Genomic DNA, 11,976 nt, shown 5'->3' on the forward strand with positions numbered 1-11,976 from the left:
TTCTGATTATTATTTTAAAAGAAAAGATATTCTCATTGATGCTTTTGTTAATTTCAATGAAAAAACATGAATTATGAAGTCTAAATTTAATTGAGTCCTAGAAAAAAAAGGTGATTTTTATCAACATAGGTGATTCTACAGTACAAACAAAGATGAAGTATTTTTTTTAGTACAGTTGAGGTTCCCTTTGGAGAAGGCCATGCATTTTTAGTTGGTGAATTAGCAGATTATTAGATTTCTTAAAATATATTTGATACTTGGATTCCAATGGAATAGATAAAATGTGGGACCCAATATTGGGTATTTTAGTTTAATTTTAAGTCATTAGCAAATGGATTCCAGGCTTTGATTAATGGTGTCATGGGAATGTCAGACCATGTGGTCTGTGCTCTACTCTGAAACAATAGTTGTTACTTTGCATAATAGGGAGCATTTGTAAAACTGGAAGTAATGATTATGGTAAACAGTGTCTCATATCAATAATGGTAAAGACAATATAAAACTTAAAAGGCTATCTTGAGATTTTATCTCACTTTTATGCCAATATCAACCAGGAGAACCCTGACCTTTGAGGAGTGGATATACTCAGTCATACTCAACTGAATTTGAATTTTTTTTTGCTTTCTTTTTTTTTTTTAAATTGAGTTACATCTAAAAAAACAGGGCACAAAACTGAATGTCTGAAAAAAATCCACTTGGAAAGAATACTTTTGTCCATTATCTTAAAGTCTTCATGAATTATTCATACAAGAAAAACACAAAAACATAGGGAAAAAATCCTTGACATTGGTCTTGACAATGATTTTTTGAATATGACACCAAAAGCATAAGCAACAAAACCAAACTAAACAAATGGGACTATATCAAATTAAAAAACTTTTGCACAACAAAAGAAGCAATCATCAAAATGAAAAGGCAACCTGTGGAATAGGAGAAAATATTTGCAAACCATATATCTGATAAGGAGTTAATATCCAAAATAAATAAAGAACACCTACAACTCTATAGCAAACAAACAAACAATCCAATTAAAAATAGGAGGAGGAACTGAATAGATATTTTTCAAAAGAAGAACTACAAATAACCAACAGGTACATGAAAAGGTGCTCAACAGTACCAATCACAGGAAAATGCAAATAAAAACTGCAATGAGATAACCTCATATTTGTTAGAATAGCTATTTTCAAAAATACAAGAAATAACACATAGTGGAGAGGATGTAGAGAAGAGGGAACACTTGTGTACTATTGGTAGGAATGTAAATTGGTGCAGCCACTATGGAAAACCATATGGAGGGTCTTCAATAAACTAAAAATAGAACTACCATATGATCCAGCAATTCTACTTTTTGGTATTTATCTGGAGAAAATAAAAACATTAACTTGAATAGACGTCTGCACTCCCATGTTTATTGCAGCACTATTTATAATAACCAAGACATAGTAACAACCTAAGTGTCCATGGATGGATGAATGGATAAAGAAAATGTGATATATACATGAAATGGAATATTACCCACTATAATAAAGAAATCTTGCCATTTGCAACAATATGAATGGACCTTGAGGACACCGTGCTAAGTAATATGTCAGACGAGAAAGACAAATACAGTATGATCTCACTTATATGTGGGAATCTAAACTACAAAACAAAACAAAACAAACTCATAGATCTAGAGAGCAGATTGATGATTGCCAGTGACAAGGGATGGAAATGTGGGTAATGGGTGAAGGAGGTGAAAAAGTGCAAACTCCCAGTTATAAGATAAATACGTCCTGGGAATATAATGTATAGCATAGTGACTATGGTGGCTGAGCCACACAACCATTGTAGGGAATGGTTTTATCCTCTGTCACAGTGGTAACAAAGAATCTGAAATGCCAGACTTGAATTATACTTTTAGAAATGAGAAATTCTGAGAGAAGAAATACATTGAAGTCTGCAGAAGATCTGAAAGGGTGAGTGTAATAATGACCAGGTTCCCAGTCACACTTAGCACACTTAGCATGTAGGTAACAAGAAGAAATATGAGAAGTACAATTTGTCACTCTGGGTGATTTGTCACCTCAGGAAGAATAAACTGTTACTTCTGTGTAATTTCTTATTATTTTCCTTCTTTATTAATGTATTCTTTATTTTAGTTATAAATTAGGTGAAGAAATAAGAAAGCTATGACACCAGTAAACAAAATATACACACACTTAAAAAAAAATCATTGTTTTTTCCTCTTAGAGAAAAATGATTTTATGGTATATAGAAACTAAATATTTTTTTAAACTATACTATTTATTACATCATATATGAATTCACTATTCCTACATTAATTCATCATATTCTCATATATTTCAGTATAAACCTCTTCTGAAAATTCAATATCTACCCTGAAAAGGAGAAATAATAATATACAATGGAATATTACTCAGCCACAAAAAAATGAAATCTTGCCATTTGTGACAACATGGATGGACCTGGGGGTATTATGACAAGTGAATTAAATCAGACAAATGAGAAAGACAAATATCATATGTGTGGAAACTCATAAGTGAAATCTAACAACAACAACAACAAGTGAATAAATAAACAAAAAACAGAATCAGATCTATAAGTATGGAGAACAAACTGATGGTTGGCAGAGGGGGCAGGGTGGAGAGTTGGGCTAAATGGGTGAAGGGGAGAAGGAGAGACAGGCTTTCAGTTATGGAAGGAATAAGTCATGGGAATAAAAAGCACAGCAGAAGGAATGCAGTTAATGATATTTTAATAGCGATGTAATGGGACAGATTGTAGCTACACTTGTGGTTAACATAGCATAATGTGTAAACTTGTCACATCACTAAGTCGTATAGGTGAAGTTAATGTAACATTGTGTGTCAAATATACTCAAATAAAAAATTTGATAAATCAATTATCAAAACAAAAAATATAGAAATAAAAAATACTGGATATAATTTATAACACATTTAAAAATCTCTTTCTGACTTGTATGTCGTACCTATTTGACTTTTTCTTCTGTAGTAAACAAACAATACACCTTAGCACATGCTAACAGCTTCTTTCACAAACATAATTAGGGTCTTATAAAAATATTTTCCCTTAGGATAGTTCTATTCTCACACACCTCTGCTTTGAAGGATGCGAGTAATGTTAATTCTCTGGTGGAAACAAGTTTTCCAAACACTGTGAAAGGAAATTTTATCATCTATTATCTATATCTATCTATCTATCTATCTACCTATCTATCTATCATCTATCTATCATCATCTATCTATCTATATCTATCACCTATCATCTATCTATATCTATCATCTCTCTCTTTCTCTATCATCTATCGATCATCTATTGATCATCTATCATCTATCATCTGTCTATCATCTATCTATCTATCATCATCATCTATCATCTATCATCTATCATCATCTATCTATCTATCATCTATCTATTATCTATCTGTCTTCTATCATCTATCATCTATCTCTCTCTCTATCATCTATCATCTATCTATCTATATCTATCATCTCTCTCTCTTTCTCTATCATCTATTGATCATCTATTGATCATCTATCTATCATCTATCATCTATCTATCATCATCATCATCATCTATCATCTATCATCTATCATCATCTATTATCTATCATCTATCTGTCTTCTATCATGTATCATCTATCTCTCTATCATCTATCATCATCTATCTATTATCCATCTATCATCTATCTATCATAATCTATCATCTATCTATCTATCTATCTATCTATCTATCTATCTATCTATCTATCTATATCTATCATCATCTATCTATCATCTATCTATCGTCTATCATCTACCTATATATGTTATGGGAAAGAAATAATCCTAAGGAGAGAAATGCTCAAAATTTATTCGATAAAACACCAACAAGAAAATTCAAGAGACCATTATTCTATCCAAGTTTTTATTTAAATTCCAGTTAGTTAACATACAGTATAATATTAGTTTCAGGTGTAGAATTTAGTGATTCATCACTTACATATAACACCTGGTGCTCATCACCAGTGCCCTCCCTAATCCCCATCACCTATTTAACCCAACCTCCCACCCACCTCCCCTCCAGTAACCATCAGTTTGTTCTCTATAGTTAAGTCTGTTTCTTGGTTTGCCTCTCTTTCTCTCCCCACCATGTTCACTTGTTTTGTTTCTTAAATTCCACATGGGTGAAATCATATGGTGTCTTTCTCTGACTGAGTTATTTTGCAAAGCATAATACTCCCTAGCTCCATCCACATCATTGCAAATGGCAAGATTTCATTCTTTTTGATGGCTGAGGAAAATTCCATTGTATATCTATACCACTCTTTATCCATTCATCAGTTGATGGACATTTCGGCTCTCTCCATAATTTGGCTATTGTTGATAATGCTGCAGTAAACATTGAGGTGCACGTAATCTCTTTGATTTAATATTTTTGTATCCTTAAGAAACCATTATTCTAGATTTATGGAAAAGCTAGAAAAAAGAGTATACATCATATTTATAGATTTTTTCTATAATCTGACTTCTCTGTGCTAGTATATATTAAAAGTAATTATAACCCCAAAAGACAGAATAGTTTAGTAGCTAACACAATGTGGTTTTGAGTCCTGCCTCAGCTACCTGAAAACTGATTCTTTAAGATATGTGTGAGACAGTTTCACTGTTGGCTTCACAATAGAAGTATTCCTCAGGGGCTAACTTGATATAATTATACTTGACTCTATAAGATAGAGAATTATTGAATAGTGCCCTTCAAAATGTTGTTAAAACCTGTGAGCTGGTCAGAAATAAAGTAACTATGATGTCCATGTAATTTAAATTCTTTCTCATCAATAAGGAATCAACAGACATATCTGAATAAGAGGGAGATGGTGTAGCCGTAGCATGTATCATTTTATGAGGTTGCTCATGGCTAGTAGGATGGTTTCTTGCATTTAGGAAGATGGGATTAGATATAGGATTTAAAAATATCTTCATTTTGCAATAATTTTAGATTTAGAAAACTTGCAAAAATATTACAAAGTTTGTTTATATATTTTGCTCAGCTTCCTCTAAGTGCAATATCTTATTCAACCATAGAATATTATCAAAACTAAGAAACTAGCTTTGGTACCATACAAATAATTAAAGGACAGACTTTATTTGGGTTCTCATAAATTTTTCTGTCCACGTTCTTTACTTGCTGAGGATCAAATCCTGAATCTTCATTGTATTAGAGATCATGTTCCTTAGTTTTCTCCAATGCGTGAAAGTTCCTAAGTCTTTCCCTGTTTTTCATGACCTTAATGTATTTGAAGAGTACTGATCAGGTATTTTATAGAATGCCTCCGAATTTTGTTTGTCTACTGTTTTCTCATGATTATATCGAGGTTATACATTTTTGTGGAGAATGTCACAGAGGTGGTATGCCCTTTTCAGTGTATTGTATCAGGGAGTATATGATATCTACATCTTATTACTGATGTTAACTTTGTTAACTTGGTTAATGGGTGTCTTCCAGGTCTCTCCATCATAAAGTTCCCCTTTGAAATTATCAAGTATTTTGGTGGAGATACTTTGAATATATGTTGGTATAGTTGTAAATTGTGGCAGAGGGATAGCATTCTATCTTATGATTAAATCTCAGTCTTAGTAAGCCTGTGTTCCTAGGCCTTCATAAGTGTTTCTGGTAAAATCTTTTCCCTTGGAGTGTAGGCATTTGTGTGAAGAATATTCAGAGATTTTTTTCAGAATGGTTACTCTTCCCTGTCCTTGCCTGAGTCAAGAGAAGATCTTTCTTGGTTCTTCAGCTTGAGGAACTGGTGGGACTAGTGGAGGCAAAATCTAGTATTACAACAATCCTCAGTATCTTCTCATTCTCATGGTAAACACTCCGTGTCCAGGAATTTGCCAAAATTACTATTAGTGTTCCCACCTATATATAGTTCCTGTGACTTATGCTCTGTGAAATTAAATATTAACTAGGACTCTGGATTTTCCTGTGTCTCTAGATTTCAGGGTGCCATTTCTCTTCAATTTCACTTCTACCATGGGTTCAAGTAAAGTTATTGACCTGTATAAGGCAGAAGTGATGACTTTCAAACTCTAAAGGATGGAGCTAAAAGATGGAGCTGAAACAGGAAGTCAATAGGATTTTCTATAAAGGTGCTTATGTTGTCTGCCTAAATAAAATCAGTTTTGCTTCTTTTTAGTATGAATGCTTTTTCCCTTTTTTTACTTTATTATATAAATTAGAATCTACCATACAATATAAAATTTTTTAAAGATTTACTTACTTATTTTCGAGAGAGAGCATGGGGTGGAGGGGCAGAGGGAGAGAGTGAGAGAATCTCAAGAAGACCCCCGGCTGAGTGTGGAGCCTGATGCAAGGCTTGATCTCACGACCTTGAGATCATGACCTGAGCCAAAACCAAGAGTCTGATGCTTAACTGACTGAGCCACCCAGGCATGCTAGAATCTACTGTACGATATTAAGTAGATGTAGCAAGAGTGACCATCCTGGCCTTAGTCTTTTCCTTAGGATCAGATTGTTCAGACTTTCACAATGAAGTAAGATGTTAGCTGTAGTTTAATTATTTTTTATTTTTTCTTTTTTTTTAAACTATATTTTGGATGTCCTTTGGTATTTGCCATTTATTAGATCTACTCACTGAGAGTTTTTTGTTTTGGTTTCTTTTACAGTGTCATATTAGTTTCAGGTGTACAATTTAGTGATCCAACATTTACATACAACACCCAGTGCTCATCACAAGTGCACTCTGAGAGTTTTTATTAGATATGCACGTTGTACATTTTTCTGCAACTATTAAGAAAAACTCCACTTGACCAAAACTAATAAAACTTTTTATATATTTCTAGATTTATTTGCCATTTATTTTAAATATTTGCAGCTTATTCATGAGTGAGATTTGTTACCATATTTTCCTAATAATGTCTATTTCCTGATTTTGCTCTCAGGATAATTCTATTCTCATAGGGTAAGTTGGAAAGTATTCCCTATTCTAATATATTCTGGGACAGTTATGTACAATTGTTAGTATTGCTTCCTTAAATATTTTGTAGCAATCACTGGAATGTAGAATTTCCTTTGTGAGGTATTTCTTAATTATAAGTTCAATTTCTACACTAGATATAGACCTATCATCTATTCCTTTCTTGAATAGGATTTTATTGTTTTTTTTTTTTGAATGAGATTTTGTTGTTTTTCCATTTCATTACATTTTAAATTAATTGACATAAAGTTGTTCAAAAATCTCCATATTATTTGTTCAATAACTGTAGAATATCTGTCATATGACTTTAATCTTCTCTAATAATGGTAATTTGTATCTTCTCTGTATTTTTCCTCATCAATCTGGCTATAAATTTATCAATTTTGATATTTTCAAGAAATCAGATTTGGTTTTATTGGTATTTTCTTATTTTTCTGTTTTCTATTTCACTGATTTCCACATTGGTCTTCATTATTCCCTTTCATCTGGTTACTCTGAGTTTAATTTGCTTTACTATTTTGATAGTTGATTGAGGTGGAAGCTGAGGTCATTGATCTGAGGATTTGCTTCTTTTTTAATTTTAGAGTATCTTAAGTTTCTTTTTAAGTAATGCTTTAGCTGCATCCCACAAATTTTGTTATGTTGTAATTTTATGTTTATTTTGTTCACAAGGCATTTTAATTTTTCTTTGATTTCCTTTCAACCCAGGGATTATATATATGTTAGTTTCCAAATGTTAGTGGATTTTCCAGATATCTTTCCATAATTGATTTCTAATTACATAGTGCTCAGTAAACATATTAGGCATGACTTGAATGTTGTAAACTTATTGAGACTCTTTTGTCACTCAGGTTATGATCTAGTATGATAATGTTTTGTGTAATACTGGAAAGAATGAGTATTCTGTTGCTGTTGGATGGAATGTTCTGAAAATCTCAATTAGGTCAATTTGGTTGATAAGATTGTTCGAGTCTTCCACATCCTTACTGGTTTTTTTTTTTCAACCTTTTATATTAATTATTGAGTGCATTGAAACTTCTGACTATAATTGTGCATTTGAGTGCTGCAGTGTTAAATTCAACTGCATTTCTCAAATTGTGGTTGATATGCAAACAGATTAGTTATGGAGATGAGTTTGGTAAAAATCAGTGAACAATGAATCATGGAACACTACATCAAAAACTAATGATTGCTGTGAACTGTGCAAGACTGTTGAATCACAGATCTGTACCTCTGAAACAAATAATACATTATATGTTAAAAAAAAGAGAAGAAGAAGAAGATAGCAGGAGGGGAAGAATGAAGGGGGGAAATCAGAGCGGGAGATGAACCATGAGAGACTATGGACTCTGAAAAACAAACTGAGGGATCTAGAGGGGAGGGGGGTGGGGGGATGGGTTAGCCTGGTGATGGGTATTAAAGAGGGCACGTTCTGCATGGAGCACTGGGTGTTATACGCAGACAATGAATCATGGAACACTACCTCAAAAACTAATGATGTAATGTATGGTGATTAACATAACATAATAAAATAAAATTTAAAAAAATCAGTGAAATCATTCTGTGAAAATCAATTTGGTACATAGAATTTCCAATTAAGTTTGTTGAATGTTTTATTATTATTTGTAAATTATATTAGTAAAATTTATGTCTGTGTATTGTTTTCTGATAATTGGTTTTAAACAGTAGCACACTAGTTCTGTCTGCCCATGTACTTTGAAGCATCAGGACTTTATTGAACACCACACTGTTTGAGCTGTGCCTGCATCAGTAGATGCAAAGCAAGTATTTAGATTTACATAGAATCTCCAAAGCACCAACTGGATAAAAGAAAATCTTTGTAAAAGCAAAGAAAGAAATAAGAACCTAATTCTGCAGTAGGTGGAAAATTCACATCTATGATGCCTAAGAAGAGTGTTCACTGTACTTCCCAATTCTAACTAAAGTTACTATCAAATTGACTAAAGCATTTTTTATAAGCAGATGTAGTAAATATTTTTGCTGAGACACAATTGTAAATATCACAGATGTTTTAGACATTCATGCTCTCAGAATTTAATTTTCACCTGTTTTGATTATGTGTTACCCTGTTTCTGTAAACACTTATTAGAAGAACTCTTTCTTTTTATGGTGAGAAAAGAAAACCAAAGCACTGAGAATTCAAATAAATATTAAGGAAAAATGTTCTGATGGTAAGTTAAATGATTTCATGTGTTCATGCATTGCTTGTGGGAGAAGACAGGAAAGAAGCAAATAGACAAATACTAAATTAAGTTTTATTCTTGTAAGTGTAAAGCAATGATTAAGAACTTGTTATAGGAAAGATTTATGTCAAGTTTTGGATAGTGCAAACATGCTTAAATCCACACCCTCCAATGTCCATAAAAATTCTGAAAGACATATTTTTCATATTTAAGATAATGAAACCATATGAACACTGGAAAACATTTTAGGGTACCATCAATGTGCCAGAAATTTTAAAAACTATCTGGGAGATAGAAAGCATGTGGTTTTAATTTCCAAAATAAAATAAATGAAATAAAAAAAGAGGAAATTGGATCATAGGAAACCAGGTTCTTTCCAGGGGAGCATCAGATAAGCTCCAGGCTCAGCATCAGCAAATTAAAAGAAAGTAATGGGCTACGGAATAATCATCAGTGTAGTTCACTCAGAATGTTTGTGGTGAAAATATTGGGATTTCACAGAAATGGCAATGCCATACTTGTAGTAACTTTGGAATTTAGTCCAAAAAAGACATTAAACAAGATAAGTTACAATATTAAAGGATAAAATTCACAATGAAGATATAATGTCTATGTCCCAAATAGCATAGATCAACATTTATGTATAAAAACCCTAGGAGATACAAGGACAAATAAAAGCACACTAGAGGTAGGAGATTTTACCTCACAGATGAAATTACTTTAATACTCAATGCTTATGCACCGGGAGAAATAACTTTTTAGAATTGCTTAGAATTTTATCTAGCTTTTGATTAGTGTGCAAAGAGAAAGTTCTTTCAGTGATTGTTAAAACTAAATTCTGGCATTCTTGTTAAGTGTTCTCCTCATTTACATGACATCACATCACTCATGCTTAGAAAATTTTCAGAGCATATAAATGTAAAAAGATAGTTGAACTAAGTGAGGCCAAAATAGAATAAATGGAGACTAAGAGCTGAAGGAAAGGAAGTTGAGAATCATAGTGGCTGGAGAAATATAACAATGTTAACATTGTTTTAGACATAGGTTCCATTTAAAATTGAGGTCATGAATTTCTTTATGATTACAATTTATTTGAGAAGCATTTGTTGGCTAAGTTCTTAAAGGACTGCTTTACCTGCTGGTTCCTTAGGGAGTAAATAAAAGGATTTAGCATTGGGGCAACAGAGGTATTGAGCACAGCTATACCCTTGGTCAAAGCCACACCTTCTTTTGCTGAAGTTTTGACATACATGAAAATGCAACTTCCATAAGAAATAGAGACAACAGGGGCGCCTGGGTGGCTCAGTCGTTAAGCGTCTGCCTTCGGCTCGGGTCATGATCTCAGGGTCCTGGGATCAAGCCCTGCATCGGGCTCCCTGCTCCGCGGGAAGCCTGCTTCTCCCTCTCCCACTCCCCCTGCTTGTGTTCCCTCTCTCACTGCCTCTCTCTGTCAAATAAATAAATAAAATCTTAAAAAAAAAAAAAAAGAAATAGAGACAACAATCATGTGCGAAGAACAAGTGGAAAAGGCCTTTTTCTTTTGCTCAGCAGAGGGGATTCTCAGAATTGTTTTAAGGATGAATACATAAGAAAGAACCACTAACATTAAGGTTACCATGAGCGTGAATACTGCCAGGAAGCATCCCATGAGCTCTAGGAATGCTGTGTCTGTGCAGGAGATCAGTAGCATAGGAGAAGAGTCACAAGTGAAGTGGTCAATGATGTTGGAGTCACAGAAATCCAGTTGAAGTCCCATGATCACAGGTGGAAAGATAATGAGAAATCCAGCCAGCCAAGAGCTAATTACAAGCTGGTTGCAGACTCTGCTATTCATTATTGTTGTGTAATGCAATGGCTTACAGATAGCTACGTACCGATCATAAGACATAGCAGTCAAAAGAAAAAATTCTGTTGAACCAAGGAGTATGAAGAAAAACACCTGCGCAATGCAAGAATTATAGGAAATGGTCATATCTCCTTTTATAATGCTGACCAGAAATCTAGGAATACAAACTGTTGTGAATGAGATTTCTAGAAAAGAGAAATTCCTAAGGAAGAAATACATGGGAGTTTTAAGGTGAGGATCTATCAGAGTGAGGGTAATAATTGTCAGGTTTCCAGTTATACTCAGTATATATGTGAAAAATAGAAATAGAAAAATCAAAATATTTAGTTCTGGGTCATTTGTTAATCCCAGAAGAATGAACTCTTTCACAGATGTTTGATTTTTCATTTCTTATTGTTGACTTCTTCCAGGTCTGTAAATGCAGACAAGAAACAATGATTTTGTGAGTCCAGGATTATTTTTTTTTATCACTTCTGCTGGTTAAAAAATATATAAGACATATAATGGATCAATAAATTAGCCACCAAATTGTACTGAATTCTGAAAATATGTATGAGCCAGGACAAAGAAACTTATACCCAGTATCTTCCTTGTAGACCACTAGCCATTTAACATTGAGTGAGTCACTTGATAGGTCTGATAAACACATCTGTATATGAAAAATATACTTATCAAATGTGTTTTACTTTCTTTTAAAATGGATCATATGTGTATGAAAATTATAAAATGTAAGATATTATTTTATTTCTATTTAAATATTTTACTAATGACCACATGTTCTAATGAGTTTTCTTAAAATAAAACATTTGAAGTTTGCTTTTTAAAATAGTTTCTACAAATTTTCAAGATGTTTCATGTCAGTCTTGCCTAAATAGAGAATTAATAACTTAAAAAAAGAATCAGAGCTATAAAATCTGAAATTTATA

General features: G+C 32.9%; 1 protein-coding gene across 1 annotated transcript; it reads right to left on the reverse strand.

Annotated features, from left to right (window-relative positions):
* Window positions 1-10,000: 10,000 nt before the first annotated feature.
* LOC118008442 (olfactory receptor 6C76-like) lies at window positions 10,001-11,515 on the reverse strand. The gene is made up of 2 exons (XM_035001986.1): window positions 10,707-11,515; window positions 10,001-10,490 (listed from the first exon to the last, which is right to left on the reverse strand). The coding sequence occupies exons 1-2, from the start codon at window positions 11,435-11,437 to the stop codon at window positions 10,286-10,288; spliced, it is 936 nt and encodes a 311-aa protein (XP_034857877.1). The 5' UTR covers window positions 11,438-11,515; the 3' UTR covers window positions 10,001-10,285.
* Between the last annotated feature and the right edge of the window lie 461 nt (window positions 11,516-11,976).

Source organism: Mirounga leonina, unplaced genomic scaffold (assembly GCF_011800145.1).
Source record: "Mirounga leonina isolate KUSES-001 unplaced genomic scaffold, KU_Mleo_1.0 Mir_126, whole genome shotgun sequence".
In the NCBI taxonomy this organism is placed as follows: Eukaryota; Metazoa; Chordata; class Mammalia; order Carnivora; family Phocidae; genus Mirounga; species Mirounga leonina.